Source organism: Pteropus vampyrus, unplaced genomic scaffold (assembly GCF_000151845.1).
Source record: "Pteropus vampyrus isolate Shadow unplaced genomic scaffold, Pvam_2.0 Scaffold139, whole genome shotgun sequence".
Classification (NCBI taxonomy): domain Eukaryota; kingdom Metazoa; phylum Chordata; class Mammalia; order Chiroptera; family Pteropodidae; genus Pteropus; species Pteropus vampyrus.
Window position 1 is genome coordinate 279,957 of NW_011888920.1, and position 26,606 is coordinate 306,562.

The following is a 26,606-nucleotide window of genomic DNA, read 5'->3' on the forward strand; positions in this document are numbered from 1 at the left end:
TTTAGAAAATGAACCAAAACCTTTTCTCTTTATGGTGGATGTGATGTTAGTTTTGATTCTTACCTGAAGGTTAAGAAATTGATTTGATTTTATTTTTTGAGATTGATTTTTCCAACTTCAAAACTGCTTAGTTGAAATAATAATGTTATATTTTAGATATTGCAGCTTATTATCAAGATTCGAATTGTGAGATACAATGGGGAAAAAGATAACTTGACAACTGTAATTAAATTAATGCTATATTCACAGAAAAGTTACAAAAAAACTATTGTGTTTTTCATCAGTCGGAAGAGTGAGACCATGAAACTTAAAAAGTTATTCATTTTGTTTTGTAGTATTGAAGCTAATAGTCGAATTATGGAATTGGATCCTAATGATGGATCATTAAAAGTGCATTATTCAGATCGGTTGGTGATTCTTCTGAGAGAAGTTCGTCAGCTTTCTGCACTTGGCTTTGTTATTCCTGCCAAAATACAGCAAGTTGCAAACATTGCACAGAAATTCTGCAAGCAAGCAATTATTCTTAAACAAGTATGAAATTATATTTTTGAAAACATGGCTATTCTGAGTTCATCACATTAGAATATTTTAATAATATGAAAATTGACTTTTCTCTGAACTTGTCTCCATGCACTGATATGTTCTTTCTGATTAGAAAACTCGAAGTCATCCTTCAATTCCAAACTCAAAATTTACTTTCTTTGTCTTCCTTTAATTGAATGTTCCTTATTTTGTGTGCAGTGCAGTGTGCAAATCACTCTGGCTTAAAAAAAATATTTTTTTTTCTTTCTTGATTATTTAGATCTTAGAGGACAGGAACAGTATCTTGTGTATTTTGCCTTTCACTTGTTCTTTGTTCAACAAAGATTCATTGAGCATCTCTACTGCCAGGCACAGTGTAGTGACGATATAAAAATGAATATATTACTATCACACTCTGGTGCAGGGTTTCTCAGCAACAGCACTTTTGATATTTTGGACTGATTCTTTTTTTTGTGGGTATGTCTTGTGCATTGTAGGATGTCTAGCAGCATCTCTGGCCAGTAGTACATGCCTAGTCCTGACAATCAAAAAATCTCTAAGCAGTGCCGAATATCACCTTGGGTGCAAATCAACTGTGGTTGAGAACCACTGGTCTTGTGGAAGAGAGAAAACTGAACATTGAGTTCTTATTAAACATCAAGCCTCTGGTAGATGTTATTTAAATTAATCCTGTTATTTAAATTAATCCTGTCACTTGATCTATGGAGGATTAAATTAGTAACATCATTTTCCCAGTGCCACACAGCTAGTAAGTTATGAAGCTGCGATTTGATACCAAGTCACTCTGACTGCAAAGCCCATATTTATTCTATTTTGATTGATATAATGATGACAGATATGTGAACGAATAGATAACATTTAATATATTATGAGTACTATGTTATAGATGTTCAGAAAGTCCTGCGAAAGCATAGGGGTGGTAATTTTCAATTTTTTTTCCTGGGTAGGGATAGAGGTAGTATCAGATAAATCTTTAAAGAGGAATGATGTTTTGATCTGAGTCTGGAAGAGCATACATATGTTTTCTCAAGAGCACAAGGGGTTGGTGCAGGTGGTCATTTCAGAAAGAGAGAGGTTTGCTTGCTTTTGTATCTAAAGTATTTAACACAATAGGAGCTCAAGAGATAAATGAATGGTCGCATAGTATTTGTATTTACTCCTGGAAGAACAATCGGGAAGATCTACTTATATATAGACCATTATTATTAGCAGACATTTAGTTAGAGTAGGAAATGTGAAGTGATGTTGGCTAGATAGCAGTATGGCCAGATTTTTGTAATAGTATGTGTTCCGTTGCTTCTAGTTTTCCTGACTGGACTTTTTCTGGGACTGTTGTGCTATAGAATAAGGGGAGTGGGTATCCCCCACCAAATAAAGCATAGTTTAATGAATACTAGTGGAAAGAAGTTAAATTAGTTAAATATTTTTTAAGCATCTCCTCTGTGCTAAGAATATTGTGAGGTGCTGGTGATACAAAAATTAAAAGATGGTCTCCTTAAACTTTCTCCATGGTCTCCACTTGATCTTCCTTGGACCTCTCCTTTTCCTCCAACAGAGTCGACAGTGTCCTCTTTTGTCCACCATTGTACTTGGTGGGTATCTCTATTTCTTGATTCATTCATTAATTTGACAAACGTTTATTGAGTGCCTGCTATTTGCTAGGCACTGTTCTTGGAGCTATCATTCTAGTATGGGTGATAGATGGCAAACAGATAAATAATTCAACATTAGGTAGTGATAAGTACTTTGAAGAAAAATAAAATGTAGTAAAAGGATTGTGACAGGACCGCTATTTTATCCCAAGTGATCAGGATAGGTCTTGAAAAGGTAATATTTGTAAAGAGGCATGATAAAAAGTGAGTAAAAGAACCATGCAAATATCTGGAGGAAGAATATTGGAGAGAGAGGGAGTGAATGACATACAGAGTTCCTGAAAAGAGACTCATTTGGTGGGTTAGAATAATAGTGGTGAGGCCAATTTGGCACAATGCAATGAGGGACATTTATGGTGGGGTAAAGGGACAGTTTATATAAAATGTTTGTGCTGGGTAAGGACATGGATTTTGGATTTGCATTTTATTCTTATGTATATTGGGAAACCATAGGAAGATTTAGGTAAGAGTTTTGAGGGTTTGGATTTTATTCTCAAATGTATTGGGAAGTCACTGGAAGGTTTTGAGTAAGCAAAAGGTATGTTTAAAAAAGGACTGCCCTGACTGCTTTGAAGGCTCTGCATAGACAATAGGAGGCCTTGATTGAAAAGAGAGAGACGAATTAGGACCCTGTTTCATTGGTCTTGCCAAGAGATGAGGGTAATAGGTTTTATAATCTTTGTTTAATCAGCCCTCAGGATATGACTTGGCAAATTATAGGAACTCAACACAATTTGTTAATTGTGTATAATAATACATGCATAAATGCTGTAGTGGAGATGAAAAAACTATTTTTTGTTAAATTTTAGAATTTAGAAGTTATTTCCATTCAGACAAATAAAAATGGAAAAAAAAGGTGTGCTATTTATTATTGATTTTTGCTAATTAGATCTTTTACTTTGTAGGTGGCACATTTTTACAACTCTATTGATCAACAAATGATTCAAAGTCAGAGGCCAATGATGTTACAATCTGCCTTAGCATTTGAACAGATAATTAAGGTAAGTGGACGTTTCATGTTATTATAATTAGATTTTACAAATGAAGTGTATCTTATTTCTTAGTTTTTTAGTATACCCTCCAGCTTAATATAGCCATTGATCTAAAGCTGTATGTTGCTCGTCAATGACATCTCTCACTTTTAATGAGTAACATTTTTTTCAAACTGTAGATTTAAATGGTTATAATGTTTCACATATTTTGGTGCTGATTTTGATCAATTGAGTTAATATGTATAATATACAATTTGTATGCCATTATATTTTCTGATTCACTGAAGTGTGAGGTCTTTATACACAAGACTCTTTAGTACTTTTCAATTGTCTGATTTTACAATTTAAAATTTATTTGCTCTTTATCTATGTGTATTGAAATAACCACGCATATGAAATTAGGAGAACCCACAGTAGTTTTTAAACTATATGTTACTATGTGACTGCTAACTTTTTGAAATCTATGTTTTTAATCTTCATAAATGACATATTTGAAAAATTATGTAGAAGAGGAATATACCCTTTTATTCTTCTTTTATTTGAAAGTAGGTAACTTGTTGGGTCATGATCCTGAAGACTACCCCCCAGGTTCTTTGATTTGCTAAGAAGACTCACAGGACTTGGTGTATAGTTGTATTCATAGCAATGATTTATTACAGTGAGAGGATGTAAGGCATAATCAGCAAAGAGGAAGGTGCATGGGGTGAAGACCTGGAGAAACCGGGCTTAAGCTTTTAAGAGTAGTCTCCCAGTGGAGTCACACAGGACATTATAATTCCCCCAGCAACAACTTGTAACAAAGTGAAGTGTTGTCTTACTAGGGAAGGTTATTAGCAACTTAGTGTCCAGGTTTTTACTGAGGGCTAGTCATGTAGGAATCTTCAGCCTAGTTATGTACCAAAATTCCAGGTTCTCAGAAGCGAATCAAGTGTTCAGCATAAACCATATTGTTTAGGTACAGTGAGCAACTCTTAAAAGTTAGGGTGATGGGAACCCTCCCAAACTTTAAGTTACCAGGTGCTCACTAAGGGCCAGTTTTTCAAGCAGGTTTTTTAAGGGATAGCAGTTAGACTTGCTATGTTAACTTGTTTCTGCACACTAGTTCTCAGGCTTAAAATTAACTAGAAGTTGTATAAATCTACATGAAATCTATATATAAAATTATATGAAACCTATAAAAACACTTTTTTCCTATTGCCAAAGTTCAATACGAGTTTATAATGGAAAGTTTCAAAAATATAGGTAAACAAAAAGAAAAAAGGTCTTCTAATTGTACCAGCAAGAAATGTCCATTCTTAACTGTCTGGTACCTTTTAAACTTTGTTTTCTGTGCATGTTTATAAGTGTGTATTTTGCAAACGGCATCAGACTGTTATTTTGACATTTTCACCTAATATGTAGATTGTTTTAATTGTAAGCCTTCAGAGCTTTTTCTTTTCTGTTGTATTCAAAATAATATCTTGATATTTCTGAAGAGGAAACTTATTTTGAGAAATTGGGTTGTAAGAACTAAATAATTATATTTAATATATGTTAAATGAGACATTAGTGGATAAAAAACTAAGATAGGAGGAGAGAGAACTCTAAGAGTCTTTATAATTCTCTGGCAATTCAATATAACTCACTATATTGTAGAATATTGGAGAGCAGGGACTCTATATTTTCATACTCTCAAGTGATACAACAGTAAGTCATATATAGTAATTATCAATAAATGCTTTTTGTATAGAGTAGTTTATTGAATTTATTATATAATTGTTTAGTTTCATTCCTTCATTAGCTATTTATTGAGGGCCTGCTGTATTTCAGAAACTTGCTATGCCTTACCACTTACCATTTCAAGTGAAATAGAGAAACCTTACTTCTATTTGGTCTCTACTCTCTCCACTCTTGCATATTTGTTGTAAGTATTTCCTCTGCATACGTAGATCAGATGGTGTTATAATTTTTTGTTTCAGTCATCCAATATGATTTTAAACACTCAGAAGAATTGTTCAGCCCTGCTGACTTTACCTTGGTGGGAATTGGAGCACTACCAGTCTTTGCCAAGCAGGGAGTGGAAGATCTGCTCCTCACTTGGTCTCACTGAAACTGCAGAGAGGTGGTTTTTCCACTGGTGTTAGTTGGAGTAGGGTGGTATTTACTAAAATGGTTTTCTGTTATTAGGCCATTGTTTTCCTTGTCCTTTGGCTAGAGGGCGTAGGCTTCTCCTGGAGCTTTATTTATCCCTGTGGGTAGTTCCAGATTGGAGACTTCTCCAGTGCCCTGTCCTGGATATATGGGTGACAATAAGGTGTCTTGTTTCTCCATTCCCAAAGTTTATTTGTTGACTGTCTTCTTATTTCTACCTTTCACTCTTCCTATGCTTGTTTGTTATGTTATGTCCAGGGATTTTTTTACTCATAAGAGGGAGTACCTGGAAGGAATGGGGCTACTCAATCTTGGCCAGATTGTTTATCATTTATAAAATGGAAAAATTATATGTTCTTTTTATTGCTGGTTGGTATTAGGGATAATTGAACTTATGATGTAGAATATTGAATCTTTTGGAAAAAAGAAATGTGTTTAAGTACCAAATGTCATTTGTTATACCTTAGAATTCAAAAGCAGGAAGTGGGGGAAAATCACAAATTACTTGGGATAATCCTAAAGAATTAGAAGGCTACATTCAAAAACTCCAAAATGCTGCTGAACGACTTGCTACTGAAAATAGAAAACTGAGAAAATGGCACACTACATTTTGTGAAAAGGTATACTTTATTTATGATATTGAATAAGCTATTGTTTAAAAAGTATTTAGGATATAATTTTAAATAACTTATTTGGAAAATATTTGAGACTTAAATTGCAAAAATATAATAGAGAGTTCATACTTACCCTTCACCCAGTTTCCTCTGTTGTTGACAACCTATATAACCTATATATAGTTATCAAAACTAAGAAATAGACTGTTTTTGAATTTTAAAACTTCTCCACTAATGTCCTTTTTCTTTTCAAGGATCCTATCTTGCATTTAATTGCTGAGTCTCTGTAGTCTCCTCCTCCTCAGTCTTTCCTTGTTTTTATGACCTTGAAACTTTTGATAAGTACTGGTTAGTTATTTTCTAGAATATCTCTTGATTTGGGTTAAATGATGTTTTCTCATGATTAAATATTAGGATTATGCAATTTTGCCAGGAATGCCACGGAAATGATGTTTGTCTTTCTCAATGCATCAATCAGGTATTGATATGTCTTATTTTAGATTGAGTTCACCTTGAGCACTTGGTTAGGGTGGTGTCTGTCCAGTTCTACGGAAAGTTACTACTATTTATCAGGTGAGACTTTGATACTACTGTGTTCTTATTTTTAACAGGTGGTAATTCTTATGAATATTGATCTGCTTCGGCAGCAGCAGCGTTGGAAAGATGGATTACAGGAATTGAGAACTGGCTTAGCAAGTGTAGAAGCACAGGTAGAGTATGTTTTACTATGTATCTACACTTTGAAATATGAACTTTTCAGAATGTGAATATATGAACTGATGAAAAGTTTATGTTATTTGTAAATCTTTACTAAAGAATTCCTAATAAATTTAGAATTTTACTGAATTATACTTAAAGACCATAAATGAACAATGCATTTACACTTAAAAAATATAAAAGTTTTTATTTGTCTTTCAGATTTTCAAATATCTCACTCAATTCAGAGTTTGTAGTTTTTCTGACTTGGTGTTGGATATCTATCATTTGTTAGTTTTCTTTTAGCTGATTGTAACATCTTTAGAACACAAAGTTAAGTTTAAGCTGAAGCTTAATGATCGAAATGAGTCTATTTTAGAACTTTTTTGGGGGCAAAGTTTCACTTCTATACACATTTTGATATGAAATGATATATACCAAAGTGGCTAGTACAGAGCCTGTTACATAGTATCTGGTAATGGGATCTTGATAGAATATGAGTTAGATTTCTTACATATTCACATATATTTTTCAATCCTTAGAACTTTAAAAGAAACAAGAAGTATTAGAATTGATATATTTATGGTTATGTGGAAGCAAAGAAGTATGTAAAGTATCCTAAGTATTCTTTTTACATTTAACATGTTACATTTAACATGATTTTACATTTAACCTAATTTTAAATGTGTGATGAATTGTTTAGGGAGTAGGAAGGGAAGAGAAGAGCTATACTTGATATAGATTTTTGAAAAAGGACTAAAACAGTTCCCACAAACACAAAAAACTCTTGTTTTCATTACCGTTATCATGAGATAAAATCCATATAAAATCTGTTTAGTATTAACTTGATTTTTTAAATCTTACTGACCTTTTTGTGTTCTGTTAATAAACATGAAAATTAGAGAGTTTCATATTTGATTCTATCTAAACTCTGATAATACAAGTAGCAATTAAGGAGTTGCAAGTTTTAAGATATTTAAAATGATTTTTTATTGCATGTAATTTTACTTTGTGATATGAAAGCATTAAATGAAAACCCTACTATCTAATTTTTAAATAAAAAATGTAACTGTAACATATTAGGGATTCCAAGCAAGTGACATGCATGCGTGGAAACAGCACTGGAATCATCAGCTGTACAAAGCTCTGGAACATCAGTATCAGATGGGCTTAGAAGCACTTAATGAGAATCTACCAGAAATAAATATAGACTTAACGTACAAGTAAGATTTTTTGAAACACAGTTTAATTTTCAATTTATAATTTTCTAGTAGTTTATATTTCAAAGTTACTTATTTACTTTCAGACAAGGACGGTTACAATTCAGGCCTCCTTTTGAAGAAATCCGGGCTAAATATTACAGAGAAATGAAGAGATTCATCGGTATCCCTAATCAGTTCAAAGGAGTGGGTGAAGCAGGAGATGAATCGATTTTTTCTATTATGATTGATAGAAATGCAAGTGGATTTCTGACTATTTTCAGCAAAGCAGAAGATCTCTTTAGGAGATTGTTAGCTGTTTTACAACAACATAAGGTATGGGAAATGTAATTTTCCATCCTGTTTTAATCTTTCATCCGATTGAATTAGTATTAAATGCACAAATTAATAGTATATTTTGTGTGGCATAAAATAAAAATATGGCAAACTAGAGAGCCAGGGTTGAGGATTTTTATACAAGTTATATTAATGCCACTGATAAAAAGTTACATCAAAACATTTTTTTCTTTTTGTCTTTAACTATTTGAAGATCGAGAAACTAACTTTTTAAAAATTATTTTGTCAACTTGGAATGTGACATGATTCTGTTGTGTCAATTTTAATTCCTTTCAGGAAAATATGTCCTTTTCTCCATTCTTTGGAACAAGAACAATCCGTAGAGGAAAGCCTTCAAAGTTAATGAGATCGAGATGATTTAGCATCTTTTGTTTAAGTGCATCATTACCAACTAACTGCAAAGATAAACCTTAATTGCATTTATCGCTCACTTATGTTCATTGGTTAGACTATGACTGAAAATTTGACCAGTTTCATAACTGGCAATACAATGCTTCTGTATTCTAGGTTTCTAGAATTAATTGAATGTGGATACTTTCAGATTTGTATCCTGTAGTGGCTCTTGGCTTTAAAGAAGTGATTCTATCTCTGTATACATCAATTTTGAGAATAGACTCTAAAGAAAGGGTTTTTCAATCTCTTTGAAAGAGTTTTATGGTCATTGTATTTTATATTAAATCATTTTTTTCTGTTCATTCTTTAGACTGTGCAGTAATGATTATATTTAGATACTTAAATTGAAATTTACTTGAATATCTCTTTTTATTAGTTGAGTCCTAATCTTTATTAATAGTTAGATCCTAATCTTTAAAATGTTTATTGGTTCTCTTTTTTTAAATAATATTTTTTCATTCTTTAAATAGGAATGGATTGTAATTGGGCAAGTTGATATGGAAGCTCTAGTGGAAAAGCATCTTTCTACTGTTCATGATTGGGAGAAAAACTTTAAAGCACTGAAAATAAAAGGAAAAGAAGTAGAACGACTTCCAAGGTATTAGAAGTTAAAGTAGTAGCACTTATGTAACATAACAGTTTTGCCATGGGACAGTAAAGGTACTATTTACTTAGTGGCATTGAAGTCAAGTAAGTCACTTTCATACCTCCTCAAGAGCTCAGCTATGACACTTGAGTGTCACCTGAGTAGGGCATTACTGAGACTAAGACTCTGCTTGCTGATCCTAATTGGATAGACTAGATTGAAGGAAGTGGCTTCTATCCAGATCTGGCATGAGGAACTAATATATGCTATGCATAGGCACAGTTTAAGAATGGTAAGAAGCTACTGCCAAGAGCATAGTAGAGGATGTAAAACTAATGACATTTGACTCTGCTTTTATACTGCTCTGCTTCCATTAAGAATGTCCTGGGAGGCACACAACACAGTGCTGCACCTAGTATTGCCCTAAATGTGGAGGAAACACTCTGAGGGGCATCTCATTACCCAGCTACTTGAGAATATATCCCCCTCACTATTTGAAATTTATATAACTGGAACCACTCTTTGTAATGAGCTCTATGAAAGGCCTCATTTAATTGTGTATATATTATCTATAAAGAATAATATCACTTTTATTAATTCATTTGTTCATTCTTTCAATAAATATTTGGTGAGCATATGTAATACATAAAATCTTGTCCTATGAGAGTAAAACGAAGAAGAAGGCAGAATACCTAAGATCACCTTGCTTGCTCTCTGGTAGTGCAATAAGTCAAATATATTTGATGATTAAGTCAAATACACCTAGGGGTTCAGAGTGGGCTCCGGAGTTGATGGCTCTTACCAGCTTCATGACTTTGACAATCATTTAGACTTTGTGAGCCTCAATTTTCTCAGCTTTAAAATAGTTACAACTATAGTATTTATTTCATAATATTTTGAGGATTAAATGAGTAATTTGCATATAAATTATTGGCACGATGAGTTCTCAATAAATGTTATTAATTGTTATTAATATCAGATGGAATAGTCTATACTCCATATTAGAGATTGAATTAGGCTATGAAGGTTTACAGGATGATGATATTCATCCATTTGTGGCAAAATCAGGGAAACTTTTGTTAAGAGAAATACTCGAACTAGGATTTTGACATATAGAAATGAGTATTGGAGGTTAAAGAAGAGACTCTCAAGAGAGAGATTTATATGCTGAAAATAAGTTGATTATTTGAAAATTTGATTAGAATTAATGTTTTCTTAGAGACTAGAGGTGATGTTCCTGGAAATGGGAGGATAGGTATAGATTTGGGAAAGTATTACATTCTAAATTGGGGAATTAGGATTTCGTTCATGTTGGAATGGTTAGCTAGCTATTGAAGGTTTCTAAACAGAAGTGTGTCAGTACCAAAGCTCTACATTGGGAATGTTAATTTGGAAATAACAAGCTGCATGGTTGAATAAAGAGATCCTGGAGGAAGAGAGGTTAGTCTCTTATCATCCAAACGACCAGTAACAATTAATTGAATTAAGTTTTTGGTACTCAAAAGGGGAGAAGGAAATATAAGGTATTAAGAGGTATTATTTGTAGAGAAAGATGAAGAATGAGGAATAGAGACAAATAATGAGGATTTGAACTTAGCCGATTCGAATAATGATAGTGCCATTATATTAGTTTGAAGTAAGGAAAAGATAGCTCTTGTAATACTTCTATATGAGGTTTCTAATCTTTGTTGGATACTGTCTTTGATCCCAGTCATGCCCGTCTTGCTTGATTTCATGCTGTCACCTGACTGCTCAAGGACCTCTATTGCTACCACTATTTGTTCATTCCTTATTGTGGAAGCTTTCCTATTTATGCTTCTCTGCCAAAGCTAAACAAAACAAAAAGAATGCCTGTCTCACATTACCTTTTTCGTTTTGTTATTTCTTGCTAATAAGTTAACATGTATTCCTCTAAGCTAACATATACGTATATACATACATTTATTTTATGGGTACTTTTTGAAACTATGCAGTATGATTAGAAAAGCCATATTCTAATGATGTTATTTCAGATACTATAGTAAGGATATAATTTTTGGGTAGGTTGTCTGACTATTTCCGTTTTATCTATGGCTGAATAGAGCCTCAGCTGCATGTTATCAAGATTTTCAAGTGAGAGGCGAATGTTAGTCTTCTCCATGGGATTCTATAATCAGTATAACTGTGCTATAATCAGATCACTTTATGTCAACTTGTTAGCAAAATGCAGTATAATTTTTTAGGTTTATAAAATCATCTATCTTCATGTATCAAATATTAGAAATCTTGACACTTTATGTGTCAGGAATTCAAAAATCACATAAACTTTATCAGGCAAGTTGGCTCTTACATGTTTTGGTGCAGTTTAAATTTCTCTAGTTAGTGGGTAATTGAGAATAAATAAATGAAACTTTAAGAGAAAATTACATTTAAAAAATAAATCTGTGAGTATTTAACACTTGTAAACTTGCTTTCTAAGATTGTTACCTGGCTCTATGGTTTAAAAAGGACAAGTAGTCTTCTAAATAATCTTTGTGACCAAAATTATCAGACTTTTTTTTTTTAACTTTGTATAATTTAAGCTAAATATATGACATTTTCCTCAGATAAACAAGTCTGGTTCAACTTCTGTTTGCTTAGAACATTACAATTTGCATTAAGAGTGCTGTGCAAAGAATTAGCGTTCTTATAAATGTATGCCTTTTTTCTGATAATTAAACTAGTACATTTGGACATATTAGCACATATACTTACAAAATTTGGATTGTACTGTATCCTGCCATTTTTAGTTAACACTATTTCATTAGTATTTTGCCATGTTATTACCTAGTGCTCAAAAATGTAATTTTTAATTATATGAATGTACAATAATTTATTTAAGCATTTCTGCATTTAGCTTGTTTCTAATTTTTTGCTATTATAATTATTACTTTGATGAAGATAACTTGTGTATAATCTTGGAGTCTGCCCTGAAAATTTCCTTAGGATAAATTCTGAAGGCGAAGTTACTAAGACAAAGGCTATACATAGCATATACCTATTTTAAAATTATTTGATACATTTTGCCAAATTGCTCTTCACAAAAGTTGCATTATTTTATACTTGTACCAACAATTCAGAGAGTTGTGTTTGCCCACACAATTGAAGATATGCATTAACAATTCATTATATTTATGTCAATTTGATAAGAAGTGTCTTTTTTTCTTAGTGCCTTAATAATCTATATTCACTTTTTATCTCTATTTTCTTTTCCTTATCACTATTGTTCGTACTTTACAGGATAGTGAATTTATTTTATAAATATTTTAAAAAGTGTATTACATACTGTGACAAATAAAGCTTGTAAATATTTAAGTATATTCATGTTGATACTTTAGCAATTTATAATTACTGCCTTTCTTAATGAACTGATACAATGATATAACAAAATCATTGTTTAATGAAAAACTTCATAATAGTATGTGTAAGACATTTTTGCTAAATGAAATTTAAATGTGCTTAAAGATCACAATAATACTTTTAAGTTACATTTTAAAATGTATTATAAAAAATCACAATGTGAGAATTTTTTCTTCTAATTAGCCTTTTTAATGTCCAAATATGTTCATTGGCATTTTTCAGTGCTGTCAAGGTAGATTGTTTAAATATTAATTGTAGCCCTGTGAAGACTGTGATTGACGATCTCATCCAGAAGTTATTTGATATGCTTGTTATTTCTTTGAAGAAGTCCATCCAGGGTAAAGATATATTTTTATTTTTATTTTTACTTAATTATAGGAGAGAGGTATGTACTTTGATAGTTATGAAGTATGAATCTCAATGATGATTAAAATAAAAACTGATACAAAAAGTATTATAAATAAAATATGCTTAAAATGATAACTTTAATAAATAAGAAGGTCTATGTTCAACTTCTAAGAGGTCTAAAAATAAAGGCGTTTTTATTATTTGCTGTCTGAGCTAGTGTCTGTTGCATATCTTATGGAAGAAGGTCGGCAATTCTGGTTATAATGTGTTCCTTTTATCTCTTCAAATGACTACTATTTTCTAAAATTGTACACTTTCTTTTTTCCTTTTAACTGAGATGTTTTAGCATATTATTTAAAAGACTGAAAAAGTCCCCAATTTTGAGTAAAATTTACTAAGAATGAATATATTTTTACCTTTTACTTAACATTTTTAAGTACAATGTGAAACAAGTAAACTTTCATGAGAAGAAATTTCTTTGCTTATTACACATTTTGAAATTATGTTATATGAAAGCAAATGATAATTTAGAGTTTAATGTATTAGATTACAGTCTAACACACTTTGATTTAGAAATTTTATAACCGAATATTTTTCGTGGTAATAATATTTCTTATATTTCAATGTTACTTATCCAGCTCTTTTACATGAAATTGATACCTTTGTGACTGAAGCTATGGCAGTCTTATCAATTATGCCCCAGTCTGTGGAAGAGATAGGTGATGCAAATTTACAATATAGTAAGCTACAAGAGCAGAAACCAGAGGTGAGAATCACAACATAAAGTTTTTAATTTGTTTTTACTGCATTGGAAATGTTTACGTTAGGTATTTTTTGTGATTAATTAGAAATATCAGATAATTTCAGTATTATAAGGAAGTCTGTGTAATCTGGTCCAGTTGATCAACTCATGATCGGACTATTGATGTTATGTGGTATAATGAAACAATAACAATAATGCTTATTATTGTCTTCAGAAAAAATAGCAGTCTGTTTTATGATGTGGCATATTAGAATAAGACTAAATTTAAATAATTCATGCTGTTACTTCCAGGGTTGTAATCTTAGGATGGTTAATATGAAGTTAGAGAAGAATTAGGAATTCTCCCTCCCTCCTCCTCCTACTCCTTCTCCCCTTCCTCCTCCTCCTCCTCCTTCCTCTCTCTCTCTCTCTCTCTCTCTCTCTCTCTCTCTCTCTCACACACACACACACACACACACACACACACACACACACGATGGAGCAGCTCATAATTAGAGACAAAGATGAGTGTGGTAAAGATTCATGAAAACAGTATCCAGAAGGCTAGAGCCCAGAAAAAGCAAGCCAAAGTTTTATAAAATATATTATGGATCATTTGAGTTATGTTTAGAGGAGGAGGAGAAATAATTCAAATCAGAATACAATCTTTTATGTATCCCTACTATGTGATAGACTTAAAATTATTAAGAGAGTTTAAAGGTGACTTAAATAATACACCTTCATGGTGGGAGGAATTACAAACTTTTTATGATATGATAGGCTTAAAGGTATAAAGACGGTTTAAGGGCAAATAAAGTATACTTCTCTATTAGAAGACTAAAGAAGGAACAGCATTATGAGCTGTGGCAGTTAGCTAAAGCACAGACATATTAATTCATTATTTATTATTTATAGATTACCCAATATATTTCAGGCATGGTGCTAGGAGTTGGGGTTGCAGCTGTGAACATTATCTGTTCTTATGGACTTCACATTCGTGTGTGTGTGTGGGGCGGGGGGGGGGGGGGAGGAGAAGGAGGGGAAGAGGAAGAGAGAGTGGCGGGAGGAGCCAGAGAAGTGAGAGAACAAGCATGCTCAACTGGGCAAGTGCTACTTAGGGTGGGTGGACATGGAAGACCTCAGAGAGATGACATCTGAACTCAGACCTGAAAGATAAGGAGCCAACCATTCTGAGGTCTGGGGGCAGATCATTCTAAGTAGAAAGAACAGCAAATACAAAGATCTTAAGGTAGGGAAGGGACTTAGTGTATGCTCAAGGAAGATATAGATGTAAATATTGTCAAGAAAGTTACCAAGAAAATCATAGTATTCAAGGAAGAAAATATTAGGTGAAATTGGAGAGGTATTCAAGGACCAGATTATGAAGATACTTTTAGATAATCATAAGGAGTTTGGATTTTTTTCCTAAGGGTAATAGAAAGTCCTTGGAGGTATTTAAGCAGAGAGCAACACAATGTGGTTTACATTTTGAAGCCATTGCTCTGGCTGCTCTGTAGAGAATGGATAGGAATGAGACAAAAGTAGCAGAAAGTCTAATTAGTAGGATATTGCATTTGGTGGATGAGAGATGACAGAAACATTACCATGTAGTAGCAGAGATGGAGAGAACTGAGGAAATTGATGATATATTTCAGAATTAAAACCAAGATCTTTTGATGAATTAGAGAAAGAGAAGTAAACATGTCTCTTAGCCTTTTGGCTTGAGCAGCTGGGAAGCTAATGATACTAATTATTGAGCTGAGGATGACTAGAGAAGAAAGGTGTTTGAAGATTGGAAGTGGTGGGGATTGAGATCTCAGGTAGAAGTTGAATGAGGAATATGGAATTTAGAGTAAAGGTAAAGACTTGTGATATAAATTTGGAAGTCATCTTTATATCCATGATATCTAAAACCATAGAATTAGACTAAGACCATCTGGTTGCTAACATGCGGTAGAGGTTATAGGACCAGGTTTGGACATTCCAAAATTTAGAGTTTGAGTATAGGAGGAAGCAGCAAAAGAGATTGAGAATGAAATGAGAGGAAAAGAATGAAGTGTGTCATCACAAAAACTAAGATGAGTAGATGCTGTATACTGGGAACAACATGTGAAGCAAGAAGTGACATGAGAATGTAAAATGCTAGGCAGAATCTAGGTCATGTGAGCCTCATTAAGGATCTTAGGGTTGAGTCTGTAGATATTGGGGAGTTGTTGCTGGTTTTTAGCAGCAAGAATTATGTTTTGATGTCTCTGTTGGTATGTGGATTTGAAGGAGTAGGAATGGAGGCAAGTAGACTAGGAAACTGTTATAAAGTCTTTACAGGCTAACCTAAGTTCTGTTCTCATGTAGGAAATTAGAATCCTACTCTTTTTTTCTTTTTTTTTGTACTGACTTTTACAGTACAATGTGGCTTCTTGGTCCATTGGTTCTCTCTGTTTCCAGATGGAACTGATCATGCCCAGGGGTTGCCAGCTGGCCATACAGACATATTTCAATTTTTGTTGTTGTTATTGTTGATTAAGTATGCACAGTGATTTTTTAAAAAAAATCTTTCTATGGCCGTTATTGCTTTGTTGATTAGTAAATGTACAGGTATTAATTTATACGACACTATTGTTTTACTGTGCTTTAAAAGGCTTAGAGGCAATTCAAGCACTTTAGCACCTATTGACCTATTCCCAGACTGTTAAAACTGCTAACTATACAATTTAGGGCATTTTAAGTAGAAACTGAATGCAGGAGTTTGATTTTACTTATTCATTTGTCTGTTTCTTAAGTACCTTTTTTCATGTCTTTCCTTTGTTATTAAGTAGGGTAATTTAGTTAACTCTTAGATAATCATTAATTTCGGTTGTTTTAGAAGCCTCTTTTTGCATTTTCTTATGTGTGGAACATTTGTAATAAGAACTTTACTTTGAACATGGATTCATGGTTTTATTCAATCTCATATTATCACTTTTATTATCCTTTTTAAATTCCTGATGTCAGAGTGCCTTGGTTGAGTTTGTAAATTATAATAAGTAAGCAGTTGAAACTTTATAGCCAAGAATTTAAGAATTATTTAAAAGCAAAAATCTGATTTTAAAAAGCAAAGCATGAAACAAAAATTAAAATAAATGGAATTTTAAGAAATTTGCAACAAATAAGTAGGACAAACAAACAGAGACTCATGGACGTGGACTATAGACTGGTGGTTACCAGAGGACTATAGAGTAGTGGTTACTAGTCGGGTTGGGGACTGCGGGCGAGGTATATAGGATAACAGTGGTTAAATATAGGGGATAAGGGGAGGGTGAAGTGGGTAAAGGGGATAAAATATATGGTAGCTGAAGAAACTGGACTTTAGGTGGTGAACACACAATAGAAAATACAGATGTCAAATGGTAATGTACACTTGAAAATCATAGGATTGTGTTAACCAGTTACCCCAATAAACTTAATTGAAAAAAAGAAATTTGATAAAATAGGTAAACAAAATAACAATGTGTTATTTTTGTTAACTTTTAGATTTTGCCCTTATTTCAAGAAGCTGAAGATAAAAACAGACTTTTACGAACTGTGGCAGGTAGAGGTTTAGAAACAATTAGTAATCTGAAAGCTAAGTGGGATAAATTTGAATTGATGATGGAAAGTCACCAACTTATGATTAAAGATCAGGTAAGAACCTTTCAGTCATTTTGTTAAAATGGAAACTTAATTTTTTCTTAAGATTTCTTGCTTATCTTTATTCCATTATAACTCAGGTTTATAAGAATTTTCTATTGCTGATGAAATTGGCCTCCCTTAGTACTTCTATATAGTAAAACACTTATATAATGATTATCATTTCACATAGTTTATCTTCACTTCTTGGTATTCAGGACTGCCTATAGCATTATTTTCAGTCTTTCTTATGAATGAATTTGTTTACTGTGTATGGTGTCTTTTAACCTGGAAGTTACACATAACTATTGCACACATATCCTGTTGACCAGAAACTGTCTTACAGCCTTTAGCTGCATGGGAGTCTGGGAAATGCCCTCTGGTAGAACAACTGGTAGTCATTGAACAAACATTTTTTTTTTTGTCATATCACCTTTTGATAGTTGTGATAGGTACCATTAATCACATGAATTATTTCTTAATGGTTATGTTTGTGGGTATCTGTCGTAAATTTATTATCTAACTTATGCTTTTGAATTATTTTATTGCACTTGAAATCAGTAATTAAAAATAATATTTTGAAAATTTGGTATTGATAGTTTTTCACCTTTCAGTAGAAAATGTTAGAAATAAAAATGTGAAAATAAAGTGAGAATTTACTCTGAATTAAATGATATAAATTCTATCGGCTTACAGATTGAAGTGATGAAAGGAAATGTGAAATCACGTCTTCAGATCTATTATCAAGAATTGGAAAAATTTAAAGCTCGTTGGGACCAGCTAAAACCTGGTGATGATGTTATTGAAGCTGGCCAGCAAAATACCCTTGATAAGAGTGCAAAGTCAATAAAAGAGAAAAAAATTGAGTTTGATGATCTTGAAGTCATAAGAAAAAAGCTGGTGTATGTTTTCCCTTTATTGTGTACATAAAATATGTTTATATATATTACCAACTTCACTTTGACTCCTTTGTAAAAACTGAATGTTAATGAATTTAGAAGAGCCCATGCCTAAGTAAAATTTTTATGTAAGGTAGGCATTGGCCCCACTGTGTACCTCCACTATCAAATACACCTACCTACAACACACACACACACACGCACACACACACACACACGGGGAATGCACTTAAATAACATTGATATTTAACAGTTTTCCTTTTTTAAACACTTAATGATATTTCATTTTTTTTTTTTTATAGTGATGATTGTCATCATTTTGGATTAGAAGAGCCCAACTTCTCATTGGCATGCAGCATCTCTAAAGACATTGAGAGCTGTGTACAAGTTTGGACACTTTATGAAGAGTTTCAGCAAGGATTTCAGGAAATGGCCAATGAAGATTGGATTACTTTTCGGTTTGATTCATAAACAATATTTATATTTTAATAGTTTAGTAGTGTTTTGGGGAATTTAGATTTTAAAGTGTGTTTCTGGTATTTTATAGGACCAAGACATATCTGTTTGAGGAATTTTTGATGAGTTGGCATGACAGATTAAGGAAGGTTGAAGAACATTCAGTAATGACAGTGAAATTACAATCAGAAGTTGACAAATATAAAGTAAGATAGTTTTACTTATTCTATTTAAAAATGATCTTGGAACTTTGTATCTTTTATCATGTGACTAAACTGTAATTTTAGTTTACATATTTTTAAATGATTCCATTACTTGAAAAAATAGGAAGTATAGAATAAATCATAGAAATAATTTGTATTTCTGCTACCAATATGAAAGAAGTTATAAGTAAAAAAATTATGGTTAAAGTTATAAATCAGAGTATTTATACTTCCTACCAAAATTTAATATATGGGTCATTTAACATATTTAAGATATAGATCTACCCTAAAATAAAATATAAATATTTTAGGTCATGTTTTAAAATATATTAAGCTACAAAGGGAAATTTCTATGTATTTATAGCCATGTTTATTTATTATTATTATTATTTTTTTAGGCGAGGCAACCCTTGGTTGACCTCACAGATTGCAAGGACCTTGGCAGCTTACAATCTCGTATTTTTTATTTTATTTTTTACGTCTACAGCACCTGGTCTTCCTAGATGGTCTCCCATCCAAGTACTAACCAGGCCCCACCCTGCTTAGCTTCCAAGATCAGATGGGATCAGGCTCGTTCAGGGTGGCCTGGCCGTAGACTGATAGCCATGTTTAATAAAAAGTTTTATACAATTCTGTTTAAGAATGTGATTTTAAGATTGTTAATAAGATGATGTAATTAAAATTTTCATATCTAATCATAACAGTAAATAATAATTTGCATTTTTCTTATACACACACACACACACATACACACACACTAATGTGTCAACATGTCTTTCTTCTTATTCTTCTTCTTCTTTTTTTTTTAACAGATTGCAGTTCCTATCTTGAAATATGTGAGAGGAGAACATCTTTCTCCAGATCACTGGCTTGACCTTTTTCGTTTACTTGGCCTTCCTAGGGGTACTAGTCTAGAGAAATTAGTATTTGGTGATCTTCTCAGAGTAGCTGATAAAATTGTTGCCAAAGCTTCAGACCTTAAAGTAAGAATCACTTTTATAAATATCTTATATATCTAACTTTTGTTAACATGATTTTGCTTCATGTTTTGTTATTTAAATAAAACCTCAAGTTAAATATTTTTCTTCTCTTAAAATAGTGATAGTCTTCCATTATTTCATTGTTCTTTCATTACTAATACATCTGAATGTGTGTACCACTGTGTATGGGAGTAGAAAAACAATACTATAAATCCCTTCTTTGAGAGAGAAAAAAAATACAAAATTAAAAATGTCTTACTTTAACAAGGGAGTCAGCATAACAAAAAAATAAACAAATAGAAATCATTTTATGTATAATACATTTAAAGTCATGGCATATATATAAACAGAAACTAAGGGATACAAAAATCCAGAGAGCTAAACCAAGAATCAATTTGCTAATCAGATTTAGAAAAAGTCTCAGGTAAAAGTAAAACTTGTTACAGTTTTATCATAAGTGGCAGACTTTCTTTGTTGTGTTCTGCCCATTCAGTGTAAAATTCAGTGTAGATATCAAATTGTTTTATTTCCTATCTAAAATGTATACCTTTATGTTTGTTGATAATCCTGGAGTATATTTATAAAATGGTGAGGTTATAAAGCACAACTGCTGTAGAAGATAACTCTGGATGATTGCTAATCACTTTGGATGTATCAGAATTTACAATTAAGTTACAATAAAATGTCTGAGGTCTGCAAAACTTTAAGCCAGATTGTTTTGTGTCTCCCAATGGATGCTTGAAATTTCTTTTATAGAGGTAAAAAGGGTAAGGCAGAACTTTGTATATACTTTTACCATGTGAACCTGGATACTTAGTATCTGAAATCCATTAATATATTAACTAGTAATTCTCTTTTACTGCACGTAAAATATATCCACTTATATATTTTTTGCCTTATGGTGAAAAGCCAGATAAAAATATATTTTCTTTTAAAATAGATTTCTTATAATTTATTTATATGACAATTAATGTTGAAGTAATAAATATGGATATTTTTGTGTTAAGTAGTAATAAATATGAATATTTTTGTGTTAAATAGGATTTAAACAGTCGGGCACAAGGTGAAGTTACAATCAGAGAAGCTTTACGTGAACTTGATCTTTGGGGCGTTGGAGCAGTATTTACATTGATTGATTATGAAGATAGCCAAAGTCGAACTATCAAGCTGATTAAAGACTGGAAAGATATAGTAAATCAAGTTGGAGATAACAGATGCCTTCTTCAATCCTTAAAGGATTCTCCTTATTATAAAGGATTTGAAGATAAAGTATCAATTTGGGAAAGAAAACTTGCAGAATTAGATGAATACCTACAGAATTTAAACCATATTCAGAGAAAGTGGGTATATTTGGAACCTATTTTTGGCCGTGGAGCATTGCCAAAAGAACAGACACGCTTCAACAGAGTTGATGAAGATTTTAGGTTAGTACAGCTACATAAGACATAGACACATACGGAAGATTTTTGTTCATATTATGAGGTGCTTAATACAGGCTAATTACTTTTACATTATTAACATCATCTGTGTATACAGCCTCTTTCTCTACTGGATCTTTCTGAGAAGCTGTTTTCTATCATTAAGCAATTTACTTTTTGAACCATTTTGATCTGGTTTCTGTTTTTACTGCTCAAATAAATAAACAAGTAAATACAATATATGCTAATAAATAAACTCTTAAATATATACATATATGTAATATATGCAAATATATTCTAAAGTCATCAGTTACTTTACTGTTGTAAATTTGATGAGCATTTTTCATTCCTTATTTTACTTTATCTCTGATTGGTATTTTAATAGAGTTGAGCATTTCTTCTTTTCTACAAAGTCTCTTTCCTTGGCTTCTTGATATTGTCCTCACCTGGGTTTCTGCCTGTCTCTGGTTCTACTCCTCAGCCCTCTCAAAACATTTAGATGTAGACATTCTCATGTTTTCAGTCTTAGGTTCTTTCTTTACTGTCTTTCTCCTTAGATTATCTTATCTACTGTGAGCATCTATTCTCTTCTATTGCTAATGTCTCCTCAATTTATATATCAAGCCCATATTTCTCTTCTGAGTTCCAAATATACTGTCAACATGTCAGAACTAAAATCATAAGTTTACCCCCCATCTCCCAATTCCTTTCCCACAAATCTTTTCTCTTTCAGATTTCTGTATCAACAAATGATACCACCCAATTGCCCAAAGCAGAAATATTATGGATATCTTTGACATCTCCCTTTACTTCCAAATTCATTGTTACCAAATTTTGTTGATTTTAACCCACTTAATATATTTTATATCTCTATTTCTTTGATTATTCTGAAGTACGTTTGTTGTCATAACTTGGACTACTGCTTAACCTTCTGACTTACTGTCTTCTCTAATAAGTTTTTCATAAAAGAGCTAGAATAATTTTTTAAAAATGAAGTTTCATCACTTCTTTCCTTTATTGTTTTAAGTAAAACTTTAAAATGGTTTCCTATTACTCTAAGGATAAAGAATGATTTGCTTGTCTATTTTTCTACCTTTTCCTGTGCTGCTCTCCTTTTTGCTTTAGTGACTCTAACCTTGAGTTTCTCGAACACACCATGCTTCTTTCTAGGATCTTTGCCAGAAACTGTTTCCCTCCTACTCACAGACTTTTTCTTCTTATTCATCATTCAGACTTCAACTTAAATTACTTTCTCAAAGAAGCCATAGGTTAGTGGTTGCCTTATTAGCCACTTTAAAAGTACTTTGTAATTTTCCTTCTTAGCATTTATCATGATTTGATTTAAATACTTTGAGAAATTATTTAATAGACTGTTACTTTCATGATGTAGGACTTAGTATTTGTTTAATGAATAAGTGAAATAAGGTAATTTGTAATATGATAGGTTAAAAATGGTAATGGAGTATTTATTATTTTTATAAATATAAGAAGGATAATGATGTATTCCTGTTATATAGTGTTTTAAACAGGAAAAAGTAAATAAATATCTCAATATCTATCAGCCTAAAAACTGTTAAAACATGTGAAAATGGCTTTTTCCTTCTATAGATCAATAATGACTGACATCAAGAGAGACAACAGAGTCACAACGTTAACTACTCATGCAGGAATCAGAAACTCTCTTCTAACAATACTTGATCAGCTTCAAAGATGTCAGAAATCATTAAATGAATTTTTGGAGGTGTGTTTTTTTTAAAATATATAATTGTATAGCACTTAAAATATTAATTATTTGACATGAGAAGGCTATTCTTTTTGTTTTATTTTTATTAGGAAAAACGCTCAGCATTTCCAAGATTTTATTTTATTGGTGATGATGACTTATTAGAAATACTGGGCCAGTCTACTAACCCATCAGTGATTCAGTCTCACCTTAAGAAACTGTTTGCTGGTAAGATTCAACACTTATTCAGTAAATATTTATTGAGTTTCAACTATCTGCCACGCATAATGTTAGACTCTGAGATAGCCTGTTAAATAAAATACATGTCATACACTCAAACAACTTCAGTTCAGTGGGAAGACAAGCCAGTAAGTTGACAAATATGATAATTCCTATGGCTGATATAAATATGTGGTGTAATAACTGCATCTATGATGGCACTTAGCTCAGTTTGGGACATCAGAAAGAAGGTGATTTCTTAGATAGAAAAAGATGGGGAGGCAGAGGGAATAGGTTGTGCAGAGGCTTGGAAGTGAAGGAGACCATACCCCTTCATTACTGAGTTGAAGGTCTCCTGAGTGACATTCAAGTGGAGGCAATTGATGTCTTACTTAATAGGCAATTATTGTTAGCAGAGAGATCCGGGATAGAGATGTAAAATTGGGAGTTATTTGTATGTAGATAATAATTACTATATGGGAATAGGTAAGATTACCTGGTGAAAAGTGTAGAGTAATAGTGCTGTATGCTTCTGATATTGTTGAATTGCTTTCTTTGGGTAATTGTAAATGGAATTGGTTTGCTACAGAAATGATGACTTTTTTCTTAAAATATTTTATTTATTGGAAAAGAGCTATGTATTTCCAGGTAACTTTAAGAAGTAAAAAATATTCATCATCTTCACTTATAATTAGAGATTAGCAAACCATAGACCAACAAGCCAAATTTGGCTCATGGCCAGGTTTTTATTTTTTATTTTTTAATACAGTTTTGTTGGAACACAGTCATGTCCATTATTGCTTATAGGTGCTTTTGTGCTACAAGCACAGATTTGAATAGTTGACAGAGAGACTGTATGGTCTGTAAAAATCTAAAATATTTACTCTCTGGTGCTTTATAGATTTAGTAACCACTGTATATCTGAAGTTTTAAGGTGTTTATACCTGTAACTGTGATTTGGGCTATGGGAGGTACTGAAAAGAGTGCTTGGAATTAGAAGACTTGCATTCAAGTTCTACCTCTATTGTTTGTTAGCCAGTTATTAATTATTATGTCTCTGAAATTTAGTTTCCTTCTTTATATTGAAAATAATAACTTGCAGAGTTTAACTTTAAGGTGATATGTGAATTTGAGGGAAGGGAAGTCCTATTTACCCTCCCCCTTTCCTCTTATCTTTTTGTCTCAGTATAAGTGGAATCATCAGTATATGTTTTTTACACTCATTTGTGTCTGGCTTTTTTTTTTCTTATCATAGTGTATTGAGATACATACAACCATATATTATTCCTTTTAATTACTGAATAGCATTTCACTGTTTGACTATATCACGGTTTATCCATTTATCTGTTGGTGGGCTTGGATTGTTTCTAGTTTTTGGTTATGAAAAGCTGTCCTAGTACATTATAAAATGGAATTAACAATTCTGTTGCTTTGTAATATATATTATGAGGTATACATTATACATTATGTGATAACCATGTATGATGTCTAATAATACATGGTTAATCATTTTGCATTTAAATTGTTGCTTTTCTATTATAGGTATTAACAGTGTGTGTTTTGATGAGGAATCAAAACACATAACTGCAATGAAATCTTTAGAGGGAGAAGTTGTACCTTTTAAAAATAAAGTTCTTCTATCAAATAATGTAGAAGTAAGTATGAAAATAAAAAGAATTAACTATATGAACTTTTTATCAAAAATGATTTAGTCAATTTGTAGGGTAAAGTTGGTTAATTTAGGCATTTTAAGAAACTTGTTTCATCTCTTTAAAAAATGATTTGTTAGGTTCTGAATGATTTGATATTAAGGAGACTGTGGAGTTTTAGTTTTCAGAAGGTGGCATGTACTTATAAAAATAGCCTTTGCTTTGCAGTCAAAAAGAATTGGATATTAATATTAGCTCCTAAACCTATTAGCTATGTGACTTAGAATCTCAGTTTTCTTATCTGTAAAATGGGAATCTTATGATTTGTTGCAAAGATTTTCTATTGAAAACTAAATGAGATAACTGGGTTTAACACATTATAAGAAATTATAATCTCCTGAAATAAAAGAATAATGTCAGTCAATAGATTATATATCTGTTTTATGACTTGTATATATTATTTTCTAACTTTATTTTCAGACTTGGTTAAATGATTTAGCCTTGGAAATGAAGCAAACTTTGACACAGTTATTGACAGAATGTGTTACTACTGGACGAAGTTCTCAAGGTGCAGTCGACCCATCCTTATTCCCTTCACAGGTAAGCGGGTTTATGTCTAGAATATAGCTGGGCATGGTATCATGGGATGACCCCTGAGCTAGATTTCAGGAGGCTCAGACAACTAGCATCTCTGTCCTAAAAGTTAACACTGAGAAATTACTTAACTCTGAGTCTCAGGTCCCTTAACTATAAAATGTGAGGGAAGAACCGCCTGATTGTGAAGTTCTCTTCTAGCTCCATTAATTTGCTGTAATTCAAATGCTTTCAAACAGAAGGCATACTGAGATCTAAGCAATCCAGGCTGGTGGGGAATGGAATTGGGAGGGAGAATCAGTCATATAGTAGCTTCCTAGTTCCAGATAATTAGTCTGTCATCGATGGAGAGGCACAGGATCTACACTGTCCGCCACACCTCCCATGGAATCATCTAAGAGGTTGCAGTTGACAGAAATTTAGCAGGGTTTAGTGTAGGTCTGAAATATGGTCACATTAATGGACTAAAATGTTGGCAAGGAAGCTGAGAGCTAGGTTACCTGGTAGGTATTACAGATTGCTGCAGCTCAGTGTTAATAGGAACTCAATCCTGAAACACTGGATACTAGATATGTATCTTACAAAATTTGTTCCAGACCTTATCAAAGTGTAGCACCAAGACTTGTTAAGTATTCTGCCTTGTTTGGGATTTGTTTTATTGCTGGTTGAGTCTAACACTACTAGTGTAGGACATCAGGAACTTCAGTTTTTAGAGACCATGAAAGGTAGGCATTTAGATGTGAAGAGATTTTTCACAGGAAGTTCTATGCAACTCCTCAGAGTTATTTGCTTTTAGATTAAAACATTTAGTAGCAATAGAACAGGTTTTTATGTTGGTCCTTTTAAAGCACGAGAAGTTAAGTAGGAAGCTTGGAACATTTTAGATTCTTAGCTATTTTATCATTCATGTCATATGCATCTTTTAGCATTTTGAGTCAAACTAAAATATATTTAAAAAAATCTTAAGTTCTTAGAGAAAAATAAAAGTAATCATCAATGAATAATAATGTCTTTGCAAAGTCAGAGTTAGGCTGCTTTGTTACTCTAGAATTGTTTCCCAGTACTCTGTTAACTTTCAAGTAGGATTTAAATTGACTTAGAATAAAAAATGCAATATTTAAAAATCTGCAAAAGTAAGAGTCACATAATAATTGTATTGGGGAAATGACAATCATATCAGGAGATATACC

At 32.3% G+C, this 26,606-nt stretch overlaps 1 protein-coding gene and 1 non-coding gene across 2 annotated transcripts in view; one reads left to right on the forward strand and one right to left on the reverse strand.

The window, feature by feature from the left end:
• Positions 1-26,606, forward strand: part of DYNC2H1 (dynein cytoplasmic 2 heavy chain 1) — a 274,915-nt gene that overhangs the window by 16,065 nt on the left and 232,244 nt on the right. Inside the window, exons 10-28 of the mRNA XM_023535396.1 lie at positions 336-531; positions 3,101-3,196; positions 5,785-5,937; positions 6,543-6,641; positions 7,711-7,850; positions 7,934-8,162; positions 9,047-9,174; positions 12,763-12,878; positions 13,527-13,654; positions 17,141-17,290; positions 17,972-18,177; positions 18,477-18,632; positions 18,722-18,836; positions 19,646-19,816; positions 20,855-21,237; positions 22,840-22,972; positions 23,065-23,182; positions 24,716-24,828; positions 25,303-25,422. Of these exons, the coding sequence (XP_023391164.1) occupies positions 336-531; positions 3,101-3,196; positions 5,785-5,937; positions 6,543-6,641; positions 7,711-7,850; positions 7,934-8,162; positions 9,047-9,174; positions 12,763-12,878; positions 13,527-13,654; positions 17,141-17,290; positions 17,972-18,177; positions 18,477-18,632; positions 18,722-18,836; positions 19,646-19,816; positions 20,855-21,237; positions 22,840-22,972; positions 23,065-23,182; positions 24,716-24,828; positions 25,303-25,422 (2,950 nt within the window). The remainder of the gene's footprint in view (positions 1-335; positions 532-3,100; positions 3,197-5,784; positions 5,938-6,542; positions 6,642-7,710; positions 7,851-7,933; positions 8,163-9,046; positions 9,175-12,762; positions 12,879-13,526; positions 13,655-17,140; positions 17,291-17,971; positions 18,178-18,476; positions 18,633-18,721; positions 18,837-19,645; positions 19,817-20,854; positions 21,238-22,839; positions 22,973-23,064; positions 23,183-24,715; positions 24,829-25,302; positions 25,423-26,606) is intronic.
• On the reverse strand, positions 19,312-19,430 carry LOC111744695. The gene has a single exon (XR_002782286.1). It is a non-coding gene; the product is annotated as a 5S ribosomal RNA (ribosomal RNA).